Here is a 27,824-nt window from a genome sequence, read left to right on the forward strand (position 1 = left end):
ATGAACTTAGGGTGGTCTTGTTTGTTTTTGAGTTTTTGTGGTAAGTAATTGTCAAATAGTTTTTATTATAACAGTGGTTCGTTTGCAATTTTTTTCAAATCAGTTCTACGCAGTCATGAATTTGTTTTGATCCAAGGTTTAGTTAACGTAGGCCACCATTAATGATTTTAAGACCCGATTTGCTTGAACCGGGTAGAACCATGCAGTGTAAAATGTAGAATAAAACTAGTTTGACACATCTTAATTAGTTTTGAATCTTTCTGAATGAAAATCCAACTATAGAACGCAGAATGGAGCTAAACTTAAATCCGGGGTGATCTCAAAATACAAGCAGAAGCAAGACTCAAAAATCTAAATTTAATATACTGGTAGATACTAAGAAAAGCAGAGTCACCTTACAAAACGTGTAACTAAAATAAATGACAAGGGTAAGTTCTTACTATTGATCTAATTTTCCAATACATTTGACTCTCTCTGTACAGGAGCTCATGTATTTATATCATTGTATGCAAACAGGGTACTCGCGAGCACAATCTCCCCAGTGTGGTGGTCTGTTGACTGCACCCCAAGGCGTCATCGTTCTACCAGGGTACCCAAACCAAGCCTACGATCCAAATCTTTTATGTGTTTGGAACTTGAAATTTGGACCCAGAGACAGAATATATGTACGATAAATGTTTATTGTTCTACGTACTACTAATATTATGATAGCCTATAAAAAATGAAAAACACTTTTCAAAAATAGCATAATAATTGCAGGTAGATAATATTTTCAAGCAAAACTTTATTCAACTGGTTTCGTCGCTAATTGTCGGCTGCACATCAGTAAAAGAAATCTCAAGAAAAAATGGTTAAAACGTATTGTGAAAAACCTTACAAAAGAATGTTTAATCGATAATGAAGACGTTTTCTAAATTGCCTAAAATTTAAGGTCACTTATGTTAGAATAAACGAAAATGACTATAAAGCAGTCAATGTGAAAATAGAAAAGTTTTGCTTTTTTGCTATGAGTCATGTCCCCTGGCTGATCATTGTTTTTTCACTGTTTAAGTTTACCGTTCGATACATACAAATGGAGAATGGTGGCTCATGCGTAAATGACTATCTTGAATTTGAGTTTTCTGGACAAAAACCTGTTCGATTATGTGGGTTTAAACTTCCAAGAGCCCCTTCCGTAGGATCTGGACCGGCGACAGTTAGATTTGTCAGTAATGCTCAAACCAACTACATGGGCTTCTACGTGCAATACCAAGGTGAGAAGCACATGTCAGTTGTAACTAAGTTGATCTCATGTCGAAACAGCGAAAAATCAATTACATTGAAGTCCTAATGACAATGCTTTGCAAATAAAAAAACCTTAATATTTTCCAGTTCAAGTGGGAATAATTCCACCACCAGATGCTTGCAGATCCAACCCTTGTCAAAACGGGGGTACATGCGTTTCTGGGGAGACGTTTTATCAATGTACTTGTGCTGATGGGTTTACTGGAATAAACTGCGAAAGTCAGTATAAGTTTAAAATGTTTTCCTAGAAGCACAGTTATGCAAAATGATCTAGCAGATTACTGCGAAATAATAAATAGCATTCACAATAATGCATTAATAGAAATGAAAATAGCAATCTCAGCCAATAGAAGCAAGGTTGTCGCACACATTCAAACCATTCATTGTGTAAATAAACTATATAACTTTTACTGAAATCTGTCCACAAAAATACTTTTATTACGATAACCAGGGGTCACCAACCTTTTTTGTATGCGGGCCACTTTAGCACTAAGGAGAGCTGTGGCGGGCCGCACTAATAAAATTTTAGGTTGGTTGACTCTTATGCTAGAAAAGAACGCATTTCGTACCCAGTATCTAGCGTTACATGTTAATATTTATCTTAGAATACCTCAGCAACAAAATTAGTTGAACAACGCCACTGCCAGGCCAAGCTCATTTAACAACACTTCTGACTTCTTTAACAATGTCTAATAAACGAGACCACTTGTTTTGCGCACTTACAGCGAGGCGAGCGGTTTCATCAGAATATTCATCGCCAAGCAAGAGTGGTGTTGTCACTTAGCTTCACAAAAGATATCTTTCAATTAACAGTTTCAGTATACAAGGAAATGTTTGACACATCGCAATACAGGCAACAATACTGTAGTGACCTGCAAACATATCAGTGAAAAATAGGCCCCAATAACAGGGAGAAAGAAACCAGGCACCATGAAACAAACGCTTGTGGAAATCACCGAAAATAACGTTTCTATCGTAACTCATGAGCAGTGTTCCCTCTAAAAAAGCAATAAATCGGTTTTTCATTTTTTGTGAGAATCTCTAAAACCGTCTTTCTTTGATTAGGCTGTTAGAGACAACTGTCACTTGCGATCCTTATCAGCATGGCAAGAATTGTTGATTAACAACATTTTGCAGTACAAAGCTAAATATTTTCGTATTACAACCAAAAAAAATCTTCAAATTTTTAAAAATATAACATTTTGCCAATTTTTTATAAATTGAGTTTGCATACCGACCATGGCTACCACTTTGGCTACCAGTTTGCATACCGACCATGATTAAACTTGCATAAAGAGAACACTGCTCATGAAACACAATAACGGTGAAACGCACAATCAATAGTGTTTAGGCCTACACGAAATTCGCAAACTTAAAATAAGCAACTCTTATGCTCACAGAAAATTTCGAAATTCGAAAACAGACATTTTAATCAATCACTGGGAAAGTGTGGCTGGACATCGCATTGGAATAACTTTAAGCGACCTCCACCTAGAACTACAATCTGATTGGTCGGTCGGTGGAATCGTATGCAAAGCAAAAATATGCTAGTTCCTGGAAAGTGTTTTTTGCCTTCATGCTCTTTAATTCCTAAAAAAAAGTATTTTTGGTTATACTTGTACGCCTATACCTTCCGCGAGCCGCACATTAACAGCGTGGCGGGCCGCATGCGGCCCGCGGGCCGCCAGTTGGTGACCCCTGCGATAAACCATAATTGCCATAATTGCTAAAGTTGTCTTTAACATATTTTAGTAACCACAATTAGCACGTTTTTACATCTTTTGTGTGAGTGGTTAACGTCTAGTTTTGAACTACGAGATCGCGTAATTGTAAGGTAATATTATGATATAGCCTACCGTTTTTCTTCCAATTTTATTAATCTACATCAAGTAAGGAATAAAACATTTTTGCTGTTACTCCTATTTTTCAAGTATTAATAAATTAAAGTTTCTGCTTTACCTCATGCTGTTGTGAAATGGCTAAGATTAAGGGTAAGAGAACAGGCAATAATTGATCAAACTGTTTCAAATGCAACTTTTCGAGACAAAATATTTAGTCAAAAAATACTAGTTCCGATCTGCGCAGCTTAATATTTAGACTTTCTACATGCATTATCAGTACAAAGACCACACTATGTAACCTACTAAGAGCAGGTTTTCTTCTTAACCTGTTACTTCTAACACGCAGACACCGTCGATCGATGTGATCCCAACCCTTGTGAAAATAGTGGCGTATGTACAAATGCTGAAAATGATTTTATCTGCACTTGTACTGGGGGATGGACGGGAAAAATATGCTCTGAAGGTATTTAACATACAGCCAGAAGATGTGAATTAGATCTCTGAGGCAAACGTGATTGAGCCAGTGTCAGCAGTTTAAAGCTTCAATTAACATGCGAAACTTTCACAAAGCCAACACGTCTGATAGAGCTTTTGAGTCCGAAAACAGATTCTCTTGAGAAGTTAATTTGCGGATTATATTCAGTATTTTAAATCTGCGAAGTTGAGAAATTAAATCACAACACAAAGACTTAGTTCATGTTTTGCTTCAAATATGAATTTTCTTACTTTTGTTGTTGTTCGTAGATGTTGATGAGTGCGCGTCTGATCCTTGTCAAAACGACGGGTCTTGCATCAATTCACAAAACCAATTTACATGCAACTGTTCTCCGGGATGGACTGGAATTGTATGCGACAGCAGTAAGATGCTAATCATAAACAATTTTCTAAAGTTTTTATGGCAATATCCCAAACAGCCACTTTGTCTGGTCCAAATCTTTACCAGATCAGGCACAGATCTGACGAAATCCTTACCAGATCTGGGCTAGATAAAGTAGCTCTCTGGAAATATGTATAAACACATTACTGTATGCTGGTTATTGACTTTTGTGTTTGATGGACCGTTTGGAGAGCAGTTGAAGGGTTTCATGGGGTCGATAAAAGCCTTAACTCTTCAGTGCCATACGTCTCTCTTGTCCCAATTTATTTGGCTGCTGCTTGACCAATTTGTGTTACCTATTTACATTTCTGCTAAAGAGCATGTTTATTTTCTGAAATGCCGTGCGTTTAGTCGGCAGAACTGAACGCTTGTAGACTTATATCTTGTGTTAAAAACATGGAATTACGATAGTTCATCTAGGATAGTCTTTTGATATAATCCTTTGCTTTCACCATGACGCCTTATTGTAAAATGGGTCACCTCCTGGTTTAATGTAAAATAACACAGACGTTGCAAACTGACTTTCCTTGTTTTAAGTTTCATTTTTTTTTTCATTATCTTTGGCCAGGCATTGATGAGTGTGCTTCAAATCCATGTGAGAATGATGGAGAATGTGTAGACGCTGTCAATTCATTTTCTTGCACTTGTACACCAGGATGGACAGGTTTAACTTGTGCAGAAGGTAGGCTATGTCATGAAATTACTTTAATTAACATACAAACCTGTGATAACTGCAATACCAATAAACATGATAAAAATAGAGGTCAAAAGTCTCAAAAATTGTGTGACGTTCTTTCAATGGACGTCAGTACCATGAACAGAAGTTTTATTACAAGGATTTCTCAAGAATGGCCTTGAGAAAGCAATGATTTTTAGCCCACCTTTTTTGAAAGTATCATGAAAACAGGTAAGTCGGCCAGCTTTAAACACCCAAGACCTACGTCTAAATATAAACGATTAAAACTACCGTCACAAAATGGTAACAACCAGCAACAAAGTAAGTCGTATCCAACAGTTAATTAGTAAATCTGCCCTGGAATTGAAGTAAGAGTGGCCTCACTTTAACCAAAGCGTATCGTTAAAAAGTGTTTACCTCTTTCCATAGGGCAATGGGCGTCTGACCGGAATATCAATCAGCCCAAAGGAATCGTCCCCGGGTTTCTGTGGACTAATTAGCCTCTAATCATACTTTATACAAACTTATTGTTTCCTGCTAACGATGTGCATTCATTTTACTTTCTCTGTTTAGATATAGACGAGTGCCAATCCAACCCATGCTTAAACGGAGGAGAATGTCAAAACGGCCAAAATAAATTCACTTGCTCTTGCCAAGCAGGGTGGACAGGAGATAAATGCGAAAACAGTAAGACAATTCGTCGTTATTTTTGAGATTTCAATTATGACATTCAATACAAATATTTGCTTTTAAGTAGCATTGGAAATGCATGCATTCAAACAACCTTAACTTTGAATAAAGGCGGCAGTTCAAGGGAGAGAGCAAAAGAGATTGCTTATTTGACTTTCAATTTGTCTGGTCAAATGCATAATGAGCAGATACAGTACATGGGCAAAACGCACCAACCAACCTTGCAGTTTTCTATTCAAGGTGGTTTAGAACTGTAATGTACAATAGATAAATAATCTAAAATTAATTTTCAGATCATAGCAAAGAGTCTTTTAGTTTTTTTTGTATCCAAACGTGAAATTTTAAGTCTGGCAAAGAGTAAACAACCAACATCTAACACATTGGTAGGCTAAGGACGGTACATTACGGGACGCGCAACTCCGTTGTTCCTTCAACATTAGAAGGGTCAATTACCAATTTGACGTTTTTTTACGCTTTACTGCAGGCTTGCTTTCAACTAAAAACCTTAAATTACTTTAAAACCAACTTAACTCTTCTTATATAACCCATAAAAAGTAAAATATGTTGTAAATTAGAAAAAAACGTAACCCTTCTAGTGTTGCGGATAAGCCAAAAGCGGAGGAAGTTTCGCATCCCTATGATCTACAATCCCTAGGTAGGCCTATTAGGATACGTGTCGGTCACGTAACTGGCGTGAGAGCAAGCCCACGCATGGCGTTCGAAAAAACGTCCACTGTATTTTGGAAGACGTGAAATATTGGGTAGAGCAAACAAAGATTAGCTTTCTTGATTTAAATTTACTTTACCTAAATCTTCTATTATTAGACATAATTCTAAATATAAAGAAGGTTCACCACGTACCCAACAGTTCTTGTAAAGGTTTCAAAAAAAATGTGCTTCCATCCTCACACTGATTCAAGTGACGTGCTACTTTAGAAGTGAACATAGACGAGTGCGAATCGGAGCCTTGTCTTAATGGTGGAACTTGCGTCGAAGGAGACAATGAATTTTCTTGTGTATGCTCTGCTGATTGGACTGGTCTGACATGCGAAACAAGTAAGACAATCATTTTTGGCTGTTTACTTTCCAAATAACGACAGTTACATCTGGGTGGAAGTTGAATTAGTTTGCAAAGTTAAATCATGGTGATGTTTCATACTGTAAGTGGCTGCTGAAGTTTAAAATCTCAAGCTTCATTTAAATTGGACTTTTGCCTGAATTGTCGTTTTTTGCAACAAGTGTTTGAAAACTTACTTTCCAGTTCCAAAAATAACTATCGCGCATAGGTTTAAGGTACTTGAGTTGTTTACTTAAGCTAACTTATTGGGTATTTATTATTGATTGTTATAGAACTAGATGTAAACGAATGCCAATCTGAACCCTGTCAAAATGGAGGCACATGCAAAGATGGAGACAAAGAATTTACATGCGAATGTGCTGTGGGTTGGAGTGGCCCAACTTGTGAAACTAGTAAGCCATTAGAGATGTTGTTTTATTTTTTTTTCAAGTCAGGGATTTATAGAAATTTCATAAGTATAGCCTACGTGTGGCGAGTATTTTTATCCACAAAGTATGGTCTTATAATGCACTCCAGCTCCAGTAAACCTCATTTTATTGCAGGTGTCGATGAATGCGACCCAAATCCGTGCCAGAACAGTGGAACCTGTCAGACTGAAGATACTGGATTCAATTGTGATTGTCTTGAAGGATGGACAGGAAAAATATGTGAAATCGGTAAGAAGAACCACATGCTACTTTGTTATGGTTACCGAGTGCTATTTTGCAGCCTAATTTAAACAGATATTAATATAATATATCAATTTACATACAACAATTACAAAACATATCAAACATAAAAAATTAAATAATATATCAAATGCAATTAAAACAATGAAAACTATTAATACTACAAAAAGTGCTCAATGCCAAGCAAAAAGGCAAAGCAGAGCGAATTAAATCAAATATAGTTATTACTATCTGAAGCCTTTACAAATTGTTTCACCTAACGGATCATCAGAAGGTCTTATTCAAATAGAATTATTCAAAATTCTATTTGAATAAGACCTTCTGATGATCCGTTAGGTGAAACAATTTGTAAAGGCTTCAAATGCAATTAATATAAACATACATAACTGAGCAACAACACAATATTTATTTAACAGTATAAAAAAACAAAGCAGAATAGCAAACGTTTTCAGTTGTCCAGGAATTTTCGTGTTCGGCTACTTTAGTTAATTTTTTATAATGTTAAATGTTGTGTTGCTCGGTTATGTCTGTTTATGGTTAAAAAAAGTAGCCTTTTTACCCAAATTATAATTTCATCATAGCTTACAAACTTATCGTACTAAACAAACATTTTTTTGTTTCGTTTTATGACACCCCTTGAAACCAGGGCCGGATTAAGGGTTTATGGGGCCCTGGGCTGAGATGAAAGTGGGGGCCCTTATCAAGTGACATTTTTCGCTAAAAATTAATGGTGGAGTGGGGCTACGACACGGGCCCAGTTGCATGTATCTGTGGCACCGAGCCCCAAACAGCGGACCAGTGGCGCAGCCAAAAAAAAATTTTGGGGGGGGGCAAATATTTGATGATTTGAAGAGAACAACAAAGTGTTTGATTTAAAGCCATCGCCACTTGATGTGCAGTGGCGTATCCTGGTGGGTTGAAGCAATAAAAGTGGTAGGGGGGTTAGAGCGTGCCGAAGGCACGCGTATTCTAGGGGGGTCCGGGGGCATGCTCCCCCGGAAAATTTTTGAAAAATTACACTCAAATAATGGATTATAGCGCTTTCTGAAAACACTTTTAGGATAATATTTGTATGAAATTTATTAGCAGATAAACAGCTATTAAATTATTAAAGATAGCTCTTACACACGAACGGGCAAAAACTGCGGCTAAAATTAGAGAACACTAAAACTCAGCTACACAAAAACTCAATAACTACACAAAAACCCAACAGAGTAAGCCATTCTGAAATTGCTTCCACAAATTAGTTCAAAGAAACGTAAATCACGTAAATTTTGCGCGATTTACGATTTGTAAAATTTATTGGTGTCTTTCTGTGTGTCTAAACTCTAAAACAAGTCCTTGGGGGTGTTAATAGCCAGATGTCTTGGAAAACGATATAAATTTCTACAAACTTTATTATATTTTCAACAAAGCGCTCAACTTTAGAATCCAAACTTTGAAAATTTGGGGAGGGGCATGGCCTCTTTCGCCTTCCTGGCTACGCCTATACAGCGGATCACCTTCTTGTTTGCCCTCGGCTTGCCACCCGGTGCAGTAGGTGGAACCTGTCAGTGTATAACTCCGTTGCGGAAGAATGTGTCAATCTGTGGTGTATCAACGAACTTTAGAAGACTCGATAGAAGAAGAACTGCATCATTATTCATATCTAACTGACCATCTTGTATCAGATAATGTCTTCAAAACAGGCAAACCATCTAGGAATTTTAGATGGACTTGCCAACGATGAGTAGACGAGACGAGCCATGAGTAAAGGCTTTGCAACAATTCAAAAAGCTCAGCGGCAGAACGGCATGTTTCTACTGGACATTTAGGCTACCGATTAAATTAAGTGAATGTGCTGTGCAAGGGACATAATGAGCTACACTACATTTCTCGCGCAGAAGAGCTTGAAGACCGTTATACTTGCCACTCATATTGGCAGCATTATCATAACTTTGACCCGTAATCCGTACCATTTTCGGATATGAAAGTATCAATTAAATATTTTTTTTTGTTAAAAAAACGAAGAAAAATTGTATAACTGGGGTTTGGCAGGGGTGCTGCAGCACCGCAGCACATATGGGTGAGCCGCCCTTCCTTGTTTGAGATACACATTTAAGCAGTAATCTCCAGTTGTGCAACTAAAAAAATTAGTAGATTTTTTTCTTTGAAGTGGGGGCCCCCAAAAGTGGGGGCCCTGGGCTTCAGCCCAGTCCGCCTCCCCCTTAATCCGGCACTGCTTGAAACAAATAGCCGAATCCAAGGAATCTCATTTTCATTAAAAAGCCTGAAAATTGATCTCTAGACTTATAACTCTACTGTATAATGAATAGGAAAATATAAAGTTTACAGAACGCAAAATATATAAAAAAAACATTGCAATCAAATAAACCTTTTAGGAATAGCATTAGTAGACTGATAGTACTTCTGGTTCATTGTATTCCTGTTTTTTATGCTACCACATAGCCTAAGTGTTGTAAGGCATAGGTCACGTTGTATAATCTATAAGGGTTCTAGACGTTAAACTAACAGAATCTTACTTCAAAGTAAAGTACTTCCTTCAACTTCAAAGTCCGCCTCGATAGCTCAATTGGTTAGCGCGTCACTTCTGGAAGGAAGAAGCTTCAAGATCAAACGGCGCTGGTTCGATTCTCGGGGTGTGCGCTTGAGCAACGCACGTTAAGGACTGCTCTCCATTCAGTGGCATCTAATGGATAGAATAGTTCCCCGGCAACAAGACTTCAACAATCGGAAACTTCACTCTGTCAATCTCGGTGACCGGGCCTGCGTCAGTGACTCAAAGCCTCTACAACAGGGGTTCTTAAACTTTTTGAGCCGCGCCCCCCTTTGAAGTGCCATCCAAACTTGCGCCCCACCAAACTACAAAATTAGCAAACATTAAAGTGTAATGACTACAGGAATTTATATTTAGCTTTCATTAATGTGAGGGATGTGATTGTTTTTCGGAAACCAAAAGTTTAATTCGAGATTTTGTAGCTGATAATGCACACCTCAGATCGGCTTCACAATCAATAAGTTTGTTTCGATGTTTTGTTTTTATGTTCAAAAGTGTAGAAAAGCCACTTTCGCACAGATAAGTGGACGAACACAGAAGAAGTGTGCGTATCGCCACGCTACCCACTCCCTTGTAGGCCTATATGTGCAAATATTTAACCCAAAAATCAGTTAGTGGAATTGCTTCATAATCGTCTTTTGCAGTGGAGTTACACTTTATTTCCAAAAATTCCTCTTGCAAACCGTCGGGAAGAATGTCCTCGTTAACACGAAAGAGATTTCTTGTCATCTTCCATTCTAGAAGGTCGGTGTCACCCAAGTCTGGGAAATAGCGTTCGAATTCTTGTTTCAAAAGCTGAAGGTGATCCTTCACTTCAGCCTTAAGCTCACCTTCCAGTTCAAGTTGCTTTTTGTCAAGTGCAGTATCTAGATTGGGAAATGAAGCTGCATTTCCTATTTGAAGAGCCCAGTTCCAAAACCGCTTAGGCGCCACTTTTACCAAAATTGAGTTTAGAGTGTCATTAGGTAGAGTATTACCATAGGTACCTACTATCCATTCCTTTTTTTCCAAAACCTTCTCTTTCTGCTTCAAATTCGACACTAAATATTGCGTTTTCTTCCAAAACCGCTTACGCGCCATCACACTTTGTTTCCAAAACCACTTGTATCCACAATTAACCAATCATATTAAGCCATTGTATCACGTGACATATCGCTGATTGTTAAACCGTTTTCGTCATCGTTTCGTGATAAGCAGCAGTGTTACCATTTGGTAAATTTCACTACCAAATTTAAGATTTGGCAGAATTTTACGTTGTTTGGCAGTAAAATTTTGAGTTGGCAGAATTTTGGAAAACATATTTGGTGAGTTGACAGTTAGTCTCTGGTCAGTTTGGAAAAATTTGAAATGTGTTTGGTAGTTTGAAGCATCTACTATCTGGCAACACTGATAAGCAGTGTTGTAGGCTTGCAGCCTATTGTTGCAGTTACCAACGGTGCTTAGTAGCCTACTTGAGCTTTATAACTGTGTTTTTTTGCTTTGTTTAAAGTGGATTTGGGTTGTGTTGATGAATTAGTGGTGGTCAGCTTGGAAAAATGGTTTCAAAAATTGGTTTCTTTCATTCTGGCAATTTTTATTCTCCAGTTTATTTCCAAAACCGCTTATATCCACATTTCTAATTTTATAAAAAGGCGATTCTAAGCATTCTAATATTCCTTAGATCTGGACAAACGTCATGGCTCAATTCAGTAGGTAGTTATACATCGTCAGAAATCAAAAGCGCATTACATTTACCAAGCGAAACTGTCATAAACGTTTTTCGTGGTTTTCTCGAAATCACCGAAAGTGGATGTAAGCGGTTTTGGAAACAAGCTCTTCATTTGTTTTCGGCGGTGCCACAACCCCAGCTATGCCACAAATGCTCGAATGGAATCATAGCTATTAATCCGGTTAGTATTTCTGCCCTGCAAGAGCAGATTTAAGTTATTGAGGGCCTCGAAAATGTCCACGAGGTATGCCGACTCCAGCTGAAACTTCTCTGATGAAAATGGCAGAAGGAGATCTTGCTTCCCATGAGCTTCCAAAAATAGCATCAGTTCATCTCTCATTTCATACACGCGGGCTAACATATTACCTTTCGATAACCAACGAACAGATGTATGGAAGAGGAGAGTCTCATGGTTCGAATCCATATCCTTGCACAGCTTGGTAAACAGTCTCGTATTGACGGCACTGGTTTTGACGAAGTTAACGGCTCGTATGATTACTGTAAGCTTATCTTTTATTGCAGCTGGTAGAGTCCTGGAGGCCAGAGCTTCACGGTAAATCACGCAGTGAGATCCAATGGCATTGGGACTTTTTGGCTTTATCCTGGCAATAAATCCACTTCTAGATCCAATCATTGCTGGAGCACCGTCAGTGCAGACACCCACAAGTTTATCCCATTTCAGACCATTGTTGTCAAAAAATGTGGTGACAACTTGGAATATGTCTTCTGCTTTAGTAGTCGTTTCGAGAGGTCTGCAAAACAGCATTTCCTCTTCAATTGACATCATGGCAAGACTACAAGCTACCGGCACTAGACTAAATTAAACTGTTTCATCACGACCCCAAAATTTCATTACGCGACGTTTAGTCACATAGTTTGACATCGCTCGCGCCCCCCTTGTGAACCTTTCGCGCCCCCCAAGGGGGGCGCGCCCCCCAGTTTAAGAACCGCTGCTCTACAAGTATGCAAAACTACCAGGATTAAGCTCTGCAAGAAGCTTTCCCAGTCCGAGGATAAAGATTCAATCAATCAATCAAAGGCATATCTAAAATATCATGTTTAAAGAATCTTAATAGCTAAACAAGCCTAAAAACATATTTCCATCAGTACTTTCAAATTTTTAGCTAGCAAACTTTTTGTCATCTTTTGTTTCTCGTTTGCTCTGTAAACTAGCAGAGGCTAGACCACAGCTGTTTGGCGGCAATTGAAAAAACGTATCTCTATGTGATAGAAATTGACATAAATGAATGTGAATCTGAGCCTTGCCTCAATGGAGGGACTTGCATCGACGGAGATAATTTGTTTACTTGCGAGTGTTTTATTGGATGGACTGGAACAACTTGTGAAACAAGTGGGTTAGGCATTACCGTTAAATCACTGTAGACTAGAACAACGCAACAACCAACACAAATTTTGGCCGAATGGTAACTTTAGGCTCTCCACAAAAAACAATCGCCTGATTTCTTCTAAAAAATTTAGCAGTTTTAAAGAGTATAGCTAATTAATAATCAATAATAAAACTTTTAAAATAAATAATCAATAATCATGCTTTTATTTGCGCCCATTGCGATAACATGCAGTACACTGCGATCACAGAAGCGATACAACAGACGACAGGAAGCAGCGAAGTGACATATAGTCTTCGAGTCAGCTGCTCCCCTTATTTTGGCTTGCCTTTAAGTGTCTTTCGCCGAGACACAGCCGCGTGCTCTGGAGCGGTGTCGAACCCACGTCCTTTCGAGCGTCGCGCAGACGTTCTCACCACTCGGCAACGCAGCCGACTAATTAAAATAAATTTGTTTTGTAACAAAATGAAGCATTTTCTTTGCTCGTAAGCTAAATAGCCTAGATTTTTGATCATTTTTCAAACACAAATAGTGGCCTATCCTTACATACAGTAGGTTATTGAAATGTGTAGTAGACAGAGCCAGAAGAAACAGTCTCCATTCCCATCAACCAGACAGGGCCCTACGTAAAAAGCGCCCAAATCTGACAACAGTGGCGGATTTACGTATAGGCGAACGAAGCAGTTGCCTAGGGCCCACCTTCTTGGGGCCCCCCTAGTCAGTTTACGCACATACTTTAATACATTGAACCTACTCTATTTGATAAAATGAGGTTTTCAGCTTGCTAAATAGAGTAGTTTCTATGTTTTGAAGTAAGCGTGCAAAACCGATTAGGGAGGCCTCAAGAGAGGGATTGATTACCACTCAATTTCATTCAGTTAGTTGTTGCATTGTTTTTATGGTGATGGTCAGAAGTCGCCTACTGCATTATTAGTCCTTGATAGGCTTCTTGTTCTTTGACATTGTTAGTTCGAAAATTTCGACAATTGTTTGAAGTCGTAAAATATTCTAAAAACTAGGCGTTTGACTGCATTGATCAGCTTGTACAAGACCAGGCTATAATTAGCATCAGGAGGGTCTTAAAAATGTTACAGAAGTGGATGCTTGTGGTTCAATGCCTTGTCAAAACGGGGGAATATGTATCACTGGTTTAGACCGATATACATGTGACTGTGCTGAAGGTTGGACTGGGGAAAACTGCGAAAAAAAAATAGAAGGTAAAATGTGCTTCTAGATAACAATTCAGGGAAATAATATTTCAGAGTCGTATTGACCAACTACACACAGATGGACTTCAAACATTTCTGGGTAGCTTGCCAAAAGAGAATAACACATTAAAACTTAGTTTGTAGCCTGAATTGCTAGATGTGGTGGCTATTTTCTAAAATTTGAGCCCGATTTTGAAAGTCCCGTTGGTCTTACTCGTTTATAATATCATAATGTGTTTTTCTGATTTTAGAAAAGAAGGATTACTGCCTATCGGATCCATGCAGAAATGGCGGTACCTGCACTTCTTTGAGCAATGGATTCAGATGCAAATGTGTACCAGGCTATCGAGGACCAACTTGTGCTGTAGGTGAGAGATGTTCAGTTGTTAATTGATGATGCTAGTGGACATGTTTGAATATAATGATGGTTGTGATTGTGAAGGAATTTAAACGAAAAAGCACAAATTCATAAACTACGAAATTACAAAGCGAAGACAATAATGTAAAACCATATTGATTCCATGTGTAAAACTTTAAATACTCGAAAAGTGTTACGTATGGTTTTCAGATCTCGATGAATGCTCTTCAAATCCTTGTCTGAATAAAGGAAAGTGCATAGACGAGATAAATTTTTACAAATGTGAGTGTATCGATGGATATACTGGAGCAAGATGTGAAGAAGCTCCGGAGTCATCCAACACAGGTAGTCTCCCATACAGCCACTTTAACAGGTGTAGATCTTCATCAGACAACGGATCTGGTCTGGTATAGCCCATAAAGTATCTGTCTAACCTTCAGTAACTTTTGATGGTAAGGTTTGTGCAAAGGATCTTAAATTGCTGCTGAGTAGAATCTCTCATTAAAATGGTCCATTTGTTGCACTTTTCGTGTCAGTAGTACTACATGTATTTTAATCTCAATAAACAGTCATTAGCAGTTTATATTACTTGGATGTTTGATGTGTATTTATCTAGCTTGTTATATCTGTTGCAAAGTTAGATTTGTAAAATAAATCTTTTTTTTTGGTAATTAGGTTTAAAGAGTTAGGCAGATAGGCCGTAAAAAAAAAACATTATGAAAAATAAATAGTCGCCTAACCGTTCTGCGCTTTTGCTGGAATCAATGAGAAATTTGTATGCGTTTCCACCGTTTTGGCGAAACACTCAATAATGTGTTTAGAAGTAGGAACGAAAACTGACTTTCTTGTATTACCGTAGTAGCTTAGAAATCGAAACGGCTTGTTAATAAAATTTCATAAAACTTGGCTTCACAATTTCAATTATCAGAATGTCAGAATTAAATTTGATAAAACTTGGCTTCACAATTTCAATTATCGGAATGTCAGAATTTCAGGCGTCACAATTTTGTCAGTTTCGGTCGTGAATTTCGTAAAGCTTTGTAGCCTATGTCAGCTTTGTTGTTGGCGACGGCCTTCACGTAGAAAATATAACTTCAGAGCCAACTTTTGGCTTCAAATAAATGACTGGCTTCGGGAAGAGTTTGTGTCCAAGATGTAAGGACAAATTTATCCCAAAAATTTAATCTAAATCTTTCACCACCAGACGTTAGCCTATATATGACTGAAAACTTTACAATTAACTGTTTCAGATGGTGATCCAAATGACATTTGTAACCCCAATCCGTGCCAAAATGAAGCAGAATGTATGGATTTGGGTGACAAAGAATTTTACTGTTTTTGTAAAGAGGGTTTTGATGGTGAATTATGCGAAGAAGGTAATACGTTCCAGCTTTGCTGGTGACAAGATGTAGCAGTTTCTTGCAATAGACAATGTTGTACCTTCTGGTAGACTTAAGATCTTCATATGACATGAAGTATCTATTCGTACTTACGGCGTAGAAGCACTTTCATTCTGTGAAACAGCTGAATGGTCACATTGAAAACAAATCAAATCCTTTTTTTTTCTAACGTGCTATTAATGTTGTGAATACGCTGAAAGTCAAGCTGCTGCTCTTTATTGAACATTTTGATTTCTGATTTGTTTTTGTGTAATTTGTTGGTGGTAGATAGCCTCAACTATGTAGAATGTCCAAAAAGGCATCCTATAGCATTGTAGCAAATGTACTTTCAAAGCAGTGGTTTTCAATCAGAAAGAAACTCTTCCCTGAAGAGGAATTCCATGACTTTGGGAAGTGATTTGAACTGTTAAGTTATTTAACATAAGCGTTTTTGTTTTCAAGTTAACAGTGTTGTTACGGACAATCTTCAAATCAAACATCACATAGAACCGTTGTCTATACTGAACCTGACGTCTTACGTCATAGACTGTTGCTAGAAATAAGCAAAGATTGCATCACCTTTGTCACACCTGTGAAACATTACACAATCGTTAAATCTTGAATTACGAGATATGGTGTAAGCCAAATTTAACAGGTGCTCGAATAGCTTCATAATGCTTATCATTATTACGTCACAGAAGATGGTTACGTGCGTTTAAAATATCGTAATGTATTCTCTCATTCTTAAAATTGTTGCTTGAAAAGTTGGTCGCATATTAAAACGGTTTTGCGTGTGTTTACCAACTAGACGAAATTTCCGTCTTTATCTCAGTAATTTGTATTGTAGTGACAAGTTTTAGTGGGTACGGTGTTTCTCTCATTCTTCGACAGCCTTGGGGCTATTTTTACAGAAATACAATTCTTGAATATATGTTTTCAGAAGAGTGTTTCTTTCAGTCATTGCATACAGACGAACGGATCCGGGAAATTTATGTTACAATTTTCCCACGAAGAGATTATGGTTTACCGTTGTGACCAAGTGTTTAAAAGTTGTTTTCAAAGTTAACACATTATCACCAAATTCTTTCCTGACGTATTTTGTAAGTTTGGAATTGGCTAGTCTAGCACTATTTTTAGAAGCTTGCTGATTTGATCTGATGAATTTGAATGTCGACAGCCCTTCACACTCTGCCACAGAGACTCTGTGAAAGTAGCGTATACGCTTACGTGCTACAAAATACTGTACGTTTTTGATTTGTATTATGAGACTTTTCTGGGAGTCCATTTGTATTTTCGTTTTGTGCATCTTTTTAAAACTGAAAAGTCGAACAATTTAGAGAGTTACAAAATGCAATCCGTTTTTTGTCAGAATAAAGATATTTTAAAATAACATTACTGTACAACGGTGGTTTCTATAATTGGGTGTTTTTGGGCATGTGTTTGGTTTCGTTTTGAACAAGTTTTACAACAAACCTGAAAGTGCAAAACATATGTCTATATCATGTTTGTGTAGGCAAAGCATAAACAAGCTTTTGGAAAACTTATGTTTGCTTTGAAACTGATTTTTGCAAAAAAATTGTGTTACAGCTTTTAGGTAGTCATGAAATATTGAGCATATTCATTTGAAAATGAATATAGCCACAAAACGGTATTTCATTGTATGTACGGTGAAGGGCGGGAGAACCACACTTTCTGTAGTCTAAGACTCTAAGCGACAATTTTTGCTATTTGGTCAGATTTAGGATTACTTCAATGTTGAACTTGGGCTAGAATTTAAACTACCGGTAGTCAAGCTATTTGGAAAAACTTAGAAAATTTTCACAAAAAATCTTGAAAGTCAAATGCCTTGATTTGTACCTTCTGTAGCCTAGTTACCGTAATATACGTATGAAGCATGGTCAATAAAAAATATCAACCATGCCGAATTATCTAGAAAAGTAGAGTAGATTTTGTAATTTTATTTTGTACATATGTTAGAATTCCAGCAGATGCCTTAGTTATGTTACCAACCAGTTACTTTGAACGACGTAGAATTATAGGTAGGAATAGGATAAATTTTAGCATAGGCCTGATACAAATTTGTCTAGTAGGCTAGCCTATAAGTAGGTCTTTTCATTTAGAAGTACTTTTTCTTTCCTCTCATGTTGCACATTTTTTTTTTATAATGACAAGTATTTTAAAAGGGGAAAGTCACTGCATTCCGAATCCTTGTCAAAATGAAGGAACTTGCATCTTGTGGGGAGAATCCTTCACTTGCACTTGTGCAAAAGGCTTCAATGGAGAAGAGTGCGAAAATGGTAGGATAACGCAGTAACAATTTGAAGTGATTCTAAAATTACCTATGTCGTATTCTAAATGTTGTTATTGCAACTTTTATGTGACAAATTTTTGAATGATTTACCAAGTTTTACAAATTAATCATCTACACACTAAAGTGACTAAGATTCTGTAGCCAATATTTAACTACGTTTTGAGAGTTTTTTTTAGTTCCGTTGTCCTTATTTTTATCTAAAACATTGGAAAATATTTAGAATTTAAACCCGCAAAAGCTGAAATGAGTCGCTAATTTACAATAAGTTTTAGATCAGGAGTACATAGGCTATACTCATGCTTCGATTTGATATTTGCACATGTTTGAAATTTTTGCGTTTAGGTAGCTCACCAAATTCTACACATTTGCAATTTTTAATTTGCTGTCAGGGAGCACCAGAGATCTAATCAACCAGAAGTAATTCCATTAGTTGTGTGTAACAAATTTTTCACAATGTATGTTAGGTTTTCGTAGAGACTAAAAGGCTACTTCAAAGCAAGTTCTATGAAGACTACTCTGAGGTTTACACCTAACGAAAACTACCAGCCTGTTAGAGTAAAGGCGTCTTCAAAATCTCCCACACCCTTTCGCAATGCTTTATCCGGTATCTATTCACATGCAATTTAAGTTGATTTTTCTCTTCACAAAAACGAGCTATGCCATTCGCCACCAAACAAAAATCCGACAATAAATTGAGTACGGTATAACCTATTATGAAAATCACATTGAGAGCTAGCTGGCCTAAAATTATAGCCAAGACAAGCATACAGTATGCTATGGGCATGAAGCAGAGAGAACACCAAGCATCATGTCTTCAACAGTACGTTTCTAACTTCTGACACAGAGAAGTTCACACTGTAATGCAAAACTTTATTATTCAAAGGCACAATATGGGCCTAGCCCTATACTGTAGTCGCAGATTAAAATTTACGCGAGTTAGGTTATAAAATTGTTAAAGAACATGGTCGGCGTGACAGTCTTATTCAAAAACAGAACTCATGGACTTCTAAATAGTAGCATCTGGACTGGAAACTCAGTGGGCAACAGGAGGCCAAACAGTTGGTACAACAGTTGGCCAACAGTGGGCCAACAGGGTTAGTTACTTGGCTGTTGGCCCACTGTTGGCCAACTGTTGTACCAACTGTTTGGCCTCCTGTTGCCCACTGAGTTTCCAGTCCAGATGCTACTATTTAGAAGTCCATGCAGAACTGCATAAAAAAAACGCTGGTAATATCCAATCAAAGACATTCTTGAGGCAATCAAAGATTGTTGAAGAGTAAATTTTAATCTGCGACTACAGTAGGCCCATATTGTGCTTTTGAATAATATTTGCACAAAGCTTTTGCACAAAAGAAAAAAAAGTACATAGTACGGTAACGGAGAACAGTCACAGACAAAATAGTGTGAAAACATTTGTGGAGGCCAACTGCCAGCAATGGGATGTTCAGTAAAAGCGACGTACATGCGTATTGTGTAAGTACTGTGTAGTGGATATGGCTGTATTCTAAAGCACACAGTATACCATTAAGCTTTGTGTTTAGACATCGATGAATGTGCATCCAATCCCTGCGATGAAAACCTGATATGTGTAGACAAACCAAATGGATACCGCTGCCGACCAGAGTGTGATCCGGGTTTTACAGGAGATTTCTGTGACATCGGTAACTTTAATTCTTATCTCTTTTTTTTTTTTTTTAATTCTTATCTCAATTTTTGCGATTTGTAAAGTCAGCAATATACACATTGCATTAAACTTTAATGATAAAAAGTAAGGTAAGCTCAGTGGATCGTACAAAGTTGAAAAAAAGTAGAAAGTTAAGATCTAAGTTATAAGCAGTGATGGGCATTATCGGCGATAATTATCGGCGATAAATTTTTATCGCTTATCGATATCGCTCAATTATTTTTTCAGTTATCGTTTATCGTTATCGCCAAAGGCAATATTTGATTATCGCCGATAATCGCCGATAAATTTTATTTCGGATCAACACACAAGTGGAAAAACCATGAAAAGTAATATTTTTACTAGCCACCTAGTTAATGAAACTAAAATTGAAACTAGTTCTTCTTCAGTGCCTATGCAGTGTGTGTGCATAAGTCGTTGTCAGGGGAGGGGGCACGCCCCCCTGCAGCGACGGCCTTGACAACACAATAATTTTTAGAGTTGCAAATTGTAGTGCAATGAAATGCATTCAACAATTCTCTTGTTGTTTTGCTGCAATCGGCAATCGTGAGTGAATTTTACAATTAAAATGTAAGCGCAACTCTGATTGCAGCATCCTGCATTTTACCGCATTTTTCAAGATCAAGACTCTGGAGAGTGGGATTTTATTGCATAGGCTTAGATTAGGGCGTAGCAAGTTAAAAGTTGTTCTTGTTTAAAGTTAAAGAAAATTAGCCATGCAGTAAGCATGAAGTAGATAGGCTATGTAGCCTATGACCGTCGAGAAAAGATGCAAGAACAATACAGTAGACCTATAGTTCAGTGCTCTCGCCAGAGCGAAAAAAGTAGGGAGAGGGGGGCACCTGCCCAAAGTGAGAGAGCACCAAAATGTTAACCTAATGAACAAGTCATAAAAAAGCCGGTCACATAATAAACGCCATAAGTTTTCGTGGGGCAACAGTATTATGAATGCGGAATGGTAATTTCGCAAATCAAAGTTAACAAATAACTAATCAACATAATAAGAAATGAGTTTATAAGGAGAGGCCACAGAGACAAAAAACGTAACAAATAATAGCCTCGTGAATTTGAATGAAAAATCATTTAAAATGCAGCCAGAGAACTGGGGAAGCGCTGCAAACTCACTCAGTGGAATCCGAGGATCGGAAGCTCAGGGAGTTTATTAGAGAGTTTTTGGCATGACATGGCTAATTTTAACATTGAAAATTTCGATATAAATTTCGTTTAATTTTGCATTTTTTGGAATTTTTTCAATTATTGCTGACTTTGCTGTAAACAGCCTTTGAAGCAGAAAGCAAAATACAAAGTTTGGAATTTTTTATGGTATTTTCATTTGATTTAATTATTTTGCCTACTGCACATAAGCGGCATTGTAACTCAATTGATAAAAGCATCCAACTGGTATCTGAAGGTATAATTATAAGCACGGCGGTTACCTCAGTGGTTTGAGTCTGGATCAAGAGTTTGCAGATTCGATACCCACTGCCGCTGTTGCGATTCTATTCATGCATAACTTAAAAAATGTTTTGTCTCTTTACGGTAGCCTATATTATGTTCGATTTTTCGTCATGTTGCTGAAAACAGTTCGTGCTGTATGGGATGGGGCAGCGCTAATCAAGAAAAAAAAATATCGTTATCGGACATTATCGGCGATGATTTATCGTTTATCGTTATCGCTTTAGGCATTTTTCGTTTATCGATTATCGTTATCGCTTAACTGAAAAATGAGTTATCGCGCCCAATACTGGTTATAAGCCTGTTAATGTGATAAAATTAAACTTGATAATATTTCTACTTTTTAGTGACACATGAACTGATTCAATTTAGAGTATGATTCAATATCTGTTAAATTTTGAAGTATTGGTTAGATGTCTTGGTCTAGGCTACAAAGATCGTCTTACTCTTTTTCATTTCGTTCTTTTTCCTTCAGTGGTCACTATCGTATGTAACTCACACCTGATTAACAAGTACTCTGTTGAAGTTCCTATCTTGGTCTGTTATAGTAAATACACCACATTCTGTTATTTCAGAAATGGATGAATGCGAAAGCAATCCTTGTCAAAATGATGGAATTTGTCAAGATATTATCAATTCTTACGAGTGCGAATGCTCTCCTGGTTTTCGAGGAATACACTGTGGTACTTCCTGTTAATTATCAACTGCAAAAATATCAATATATTATTAGCATAGGTGGGCAAAGTTACTTTCAAAAGTAACTGAGTTACAGTTACAGTTACTTGGCCAAAATAGTAACTGAGTTACCGTTACAGTTACCAATTTTAAAAAGTAATTAGTTACCGTTACTAGTTACAGTTACTAGTTACTTTCAGTTACTCACATATCTGAACATAAACTTCTGCACCTGGCCAGCTCTGCATGCAAGTCCAGTTTAACCGCAATGTTTGATATATGGTGTTACAGCCATCCATGCTAACATAACAGCACAAGTACAAAACCAACAAGGTTTTATTTAAAAAAATACTCAGTGGCTTATATGTTTATTTTCTTTGAGAAATACGAGTATTTCAAAGTGCTCGTCACTCACGCCTGCCCTTTTGGGCTTTAAAATGTCCTTGCCCAATCGTCGTCGTCGTGTGAGCCTCTGGGGCCGAGAGTCTATTCTTTTACCGCCCCAGATTCACGATGTTCCCGGACTACACTGGAAATCTACTAGAGAGCAGCCAGTCTTTGGTTTCATCATTCATGACACGCAGACCGTCCACTCCGTTAGGTGGCTTGAAGATGTTACAGTCATTGATGATGTCCGCCCTGATAGTTCAATTGGTTAGCGCGTCACTTCTGGAACGAAGAAGCTTCACGATCAAGCGGCACTGGTTCGACTCTCAGGGCATGCGCTTGAGCAACGCACATTAAGGACTGCTCTCCATTTAGCGGCATCTAATAGATGGAATAATTTCCCGCCAACAAGACTTCAACAATCGGAAACTTCACTCTGTCAATCTCGGTGACTGGGCCTACGTCGGTGATTTAAAGCCTTTAGTCTACAAGTATGCGAAACTACCAGGATTAAGTTCTGCAAGAAGCTTTCCAAGTCCGAGGATAAAGATTTAATCAATCAATCAATCAATGACGTGGTCTGCGGTCTGTTCCTCGGCACCACATTCACAGGAGGAGAAAGAGGCCATTTCCCATTGGTGCACGGTTGAGCGGAAAAGCCCGACGCCCGTACGGAGACGGTTGAGGCGCACCCATGCCTGTCTTGGTAGTGTCAGGTTGATGGAGCGTGTGTCGGCGTCGGGGATGAACGAATAAAGTCTGGTGATGAACAAGTGCTGCAATGAAAACAATATTTCTACTGCAGCACTTGACGGAATGGGAGTGTTATGTTTTTAAAACAGTTTTTTTCATCGGTCCAATTGTGAATCTGGATCCGCTTAACTTGTCCTCAGGGTCCGCTTCCAAATACTCCTGTAACAGATTCAACGCGCATTGCTTTCTTTTCTTGGTTTTTGCGTAAAGTGGTGCAAAAAGTCCTCCGTGGCTCTACCTACCGCCATCCACTTCAGTGTCGCTGCTACTCCCCTCTTCAGCAGAGCAGTTTGCTTCTTCAATTGCTTGAAGCATGTTCTGTTTTATTTTGGTCTTCAATTCAGCAGTGTCGCTTAATGATCAGGCATTAAACACAGATAAGTCTAAATTGTGGGTGGAATGCAGTCGCAAGCTGAAAGTCGCTGCCCTCGAACCAATGACCAAATCTGGTTTGTATTGCTTCCACAAGAACGTCCACCAACGACAAGCAAACAGCAATGCTGTTGCTGGTTTTAATGTCAGACAATCTTTTTAGAGGCATTGCAAGCATTACACTAAATGCAATAAATTTCAACTTCTTGAAGGTAACTAACTAACTGACTATAAGCATCAACAAATTGCTTTTAATCGCTGCGTGTTTCTTGATGCTTGTAGTCAGTTAGTTAGTTACCTTCAAGAAGATGAAATTTAGTGCATTTTTATAAATATTTTCAGGTTCCTGATGAGGGCTCAAGTTAAACCGAAAACGTTTGACTGTTAAACTCATTTGTAAATATGTAAAATATATTATTATAATGCTCAACCCTGTTGTATTGTTGTGTCTTTCCTGTCTTTGGTACATATTGATTAATCGCCAAAAACAATTAATTTAGCCAAATCAGTTATCAAAAATCGCCAAAAAAGAGCCAAATCATTAATATGAAGCTAAACGTCTTAAAAAATCGCCAGATTTCTGGACTTTGGCGACAAATTTGCCAATATGGCAACCCTTCTCCACCAAACCACAAAACAAAAGTAGAACCGCGCATGCGCAGTGCTGCGCCGATATATCTGCGAGAAAAATGCATTATTGCGCAAAACGCAGCAAACACGCACTAAGCAAGACACAAACACGTGCAGAAAAATAAACGGCAATTAAAAACTGAAATTTCAATACAAAAGTAACTTGTAACTGTAACTGTTGAAAAAGTGCTAAAATAGGAACTAGTTACCGCGTTTCGTTACTTTTGGAAAATAGTAACGAAGTTACCGTTACAGTTACTCAAAAAGTAACTAGTTACAGTAACTAGTTACTTTTGTAACTAGTTACTTTTGTAACTAGTTACTGCCCACCTCTGTATAATATTAGCTCTTTGAGACGACCGAATAACGCAACCCAAAGTTTGTACTTTTGCGATTGCTGAGCTTTTGCGTAAATTTTTAAGACATTGCAACTTTGCATCACCGCTGTTGTGGACTTGTAGCCTATTGTAAGCAGTGTATGTTTAACTGTAGGCCTAATTGTAATATGTTTACAGTACGTTCACTTTGCAAATAAATTTGCAAACACATCTCTAAATTTGTTGTACACCAGAACTCAGTGATCCGTGCAGCAGTTCGCCATGCCACAACGGGGCTGATTGCGAAGAAAGGGAAAAGGGCAACAGCACCACTTACCGATGCCTATGCTTAATTGGATGGAGTGGCTTTGATTGTGATAAAGAAGTCCGTAAGTCTGGAACGACTGTTAGCCTTCCTTTCGTCTTTTAATGAATCATGCAAGAAATAGAAATTGCCCAGTTAATAGGCCTTCCAGTAGGCCTACCGTAGATATCATTCTATTCCTATTTTGAAATTTGTGGTGTAGCCTAGTGTTAGGTTTGTTAAAGCACACAAAAGGTGGTCATAGGCTATGGCTTTCAATTATGAAGTCGTCTTATATAAACTAATATTAAAACCTGTTTAGGCGGCAATTCACTTTCACACCATGTAGAGTAGCCAATTTTGTTCTACTTTGATACTCACAGCACTAAGTTGCCGTTCAAACATATATGTACTGTGGTGAGGGCACCTGCACGAGAACGCAGGTTCGACACTCCAGAGCACCGCTTTTCTTTTCAAAAAACTTACATGATATGTTTCGTGGTGGACACTAATCTTGTGCTCTTTATCTTTTTGTCTACTATCCATATTTTCAGTCACTGGAAGTCACTTAGATACGGAAAAAAATTTGTGAACATTAGTTATGCAAAAAGTTAATCAAATCAAAGTTGCTCTTTATAGCAAGTGTTCTCCGAAATTATGCCTATTAATTTAAAACAGCTAATGTGTTTTTTGCTGTAGAATTGCATTCTATTATTTAAACAGTTGAAGGCTGCCCGAGTCCCCATGAGGGAGAGGGGTTTGTCCCATTCGGTGCTAGCATTGAAATCTCTTGCAATCCTGGTTATGTTCTAACCGGCACAGAAATTGTTTGGTGTCTGGATTCTGGTGAATTTGATGTGCCGTTGCCACAATGCATTGGTGAGTGAAGTAGGCTACTGCGGTACGCTGGTGCAATGCACAATTCTATAACACCTGCATTCTACGTTGTTAAAGGCAGTGATGTACGCGCATACAAAAAATATTGACGCCGTCAGCGTAAACGCAAACGTTCAAAAAAACATACGCCGTATGCGTCAACGCAACTTGTAAAAAAAGTTGGTGGCGTCACCGTCAGCGCATACACTAGCGTAAACTAATTTTGTTTGCTAGGTGCCAAACATTCACACGGTATAAACCACTCGAAACAAACAAGTTTTATTTTGAATTTCCACGAAGAAACACAAGCATCTGAAAGTGTTCATCTGACATTTTGCTGTGTTTTGGTTCCAATATGTCTTTGCCCTTGAAAACATTATTTCAACTGCAGCGGTGGAAGGTATTGGCGTGTTGTAGAGAAAAAAATACATTAAAAAGTATGCGTTGACGCTATGCTCTAAAAACGCGAAAACTTTACGGCGTGGCCTCAAGCGCAAACTATCCAAAAAAATGTGGTCGCAAGCACTAGCACAAACAAAAGTCTACGCCGCAAGTCTGCGGCGTATACGTACATCTCTGGTTAAAGGTTTAAAGATGTTTTAAGACCAAAAAGTGCACTTCAGGCAGGCTTTAACGAGATACTGTTGTACTGTATAAATCTAGTCGATATCGAACAGAAACTTGTCTAGAATAGTTATACACAATGATTTTTTATTGTTTAAAGTAGTTTCTGTATGCTGTTAAGTGTTTGGTCAATTGAAAACCAATCAGAGAAAGAACAATAGAAAGTGTTTAATTTGGAGTTTTAAATGTTAAATCTTTTCGTATTGCAAACACGAAATAGACTGTTTCCATGTTTTTTACATCAACGTCTGAAATATGTAACATGTTTCAGTAAACGGAACAATCCATCTGGTGAATGAGTCTGAGCTATCTCTTTCCCCAATGATGATTAGTATGATTGCTGCAGGTGGTGTAGTTGTCATGGCAATCTCAGGATTCCTTGTCTACGTCTTCGTGCTTGCGTGAGTAGCACTAATGTATGTTCATGTTTATCTATATTTAGTACCAAACAAAAAGTGTCGAGTGGATTCGGTTGACAAGCCATGAAAGCTCACACACGTCGCACGACTCTCGGAACTGTATGTTCGACATCTGTCAGAAACACAGGGCTGTGTTTTCTAGTTTAGTTCGGTTTGGGTTTTTTTCTGAACATCACAACGAAAACAATATATGACTAACATAGCAGAGGTTATGAAAAAAGTAGAAGCGACAAAACACAAGACACTGAATGACATGCTTGAAGGTTGACTCAAAATTTAGCTTTCTTACCTTCCCATCAGCTTAGTGGCCGAGTGGTTTCGCCTTCGGCTCTGGTGCTGGTAGGCCTACATCTGAGACGATTTCAGGTCAAGTCAAACCGAAGACTTTAAAAACGGTACCGATTGTGTTTTTTCTTGCATAACGCAGTGCGAATAAGTCAGGTAATAACGTATTGACGTCGTATGCGTGATATAAAAAAAAATTGAAATGAGCCTTACCGCTAAAAGACCTTAGCAATTGTAGAGCGACAATAAATAAAACCTTAACATTATTATGATCTTATCTTCCGGTCATTCAATCTAAATCTTGAACTAGCTGGCGTAAGCTCGCATGCGACAACAAACATGTAAAAGTTTAGTTCCTGAGCTATTTTTGTCGTTAAAACTTATTTGAGTCTTTCAAAAAAATTTTGTAACCTTGAAATAAAAAGACGACGACAAAGTAAGTCTGCATTTTTATGCGCGTGTCATTTTTTAGACCATGGAATACTTCAGTGGTTGCAGTTAATGCTGCATCTCCACTTGCTGCCGAAGCCATTGCTACACCAGCAAATCTACCACATGCCAGCGGAGTGGAAAAAGACAAAAGTTTGTTTCGGAGTCTTCGAAAACTCGTGCGCAAAGAAACAAAGACAGGATAAGCAACTGATAAAAAAGTCTAAAGAAAGAATAGTGTCGCCATGTTTTTGTTACGAGCTTGTTTTTACTTAAAACTTTACAAGTTGCTGAGCAATTTTTCTAATAAAGTAAAAACGTCATCTCAGAAAAACTGTGAAAAGTTACCAAAATCATGTGCTAGATCCAAAGGTGAAGTATGACCAAATATGGGAACGACTTTCACTTTTCCGAACTTTTTCATATGGAAATATAAGCCCTGACTGTGCATCATAGTTTACATTTTATAGATCTATATGTCATACGTGCATATAGCCTAGTTGTTTATTTTAACTAACCGTTAATGTATCATTACACTTGGTTTTGTCGAAGGTGTATGGAAAGTTCACACACTCGGCAATTTTTATAAATAAACATGCATTCCAACACTACCTTTTAGCGCTAAATCCTGTT

The 27,824-nt window shown here is 37.9% G+C and overlaps 1 protein-coding gene across 1 annotated transcript; it reads left to right on the top strand.

Annotated features, from left to right (window-relative positions):
* On the top strand, window positions 1-27,777 carry LOC145787951 (uncharacterized). Its single transcript, XM_082599789.1, has 22 exons — window positions 1-40; window positions 517-665; window positions 1,052-1,253; window positions 1,372-1,503; window positions 3,472-3,588; window positions 3,870-3,983; window positions 4,571-4,684; window positions 5,252-5,365; window positions 6,305-6,424; window positions 6,719-6,838; window positions 12,611-12,730; window positions 13,820-13,942; window positions 14,185-14,301; window positions 14,502-14,636; window positions 15,542-15,667; window positions 17,854-17,967; window positions 19,523-19,642; window positions 21,696-21,803; window positions 24,509-24,643; window positions 25,282-25,437; window positions 26,330-26,459; window positions 27,235-27,777. The coding sequence occupies exons 1-22, from the start codon at window positions 1-3 to the stop codon at window positions 27,395-27,397; spliced, it is 2,769 nt and encodes a 922-aa protein (XP_082455915.1). The 3' UTR covers window positions 27,398-27,777.
* Window positions 27,778-27,824: the final 47 nt, after the last annotated feature.

The sequence above is a fragment of the Aplidium turbinatum genome, chromosome 18 (genome assembly GCF_918807975.1).
Source record: "Aplidium turbinatum chromosome 18, kaAplTurb1.1, whole genome shotgun sequence".
Classification (NCBI taxonomy): Eukaryota; Metazoa; Chordata; class Ascidiacea; order Aplousobranchia; family Polyclinidae; genus Aplidium; species Aplidium turbinatum.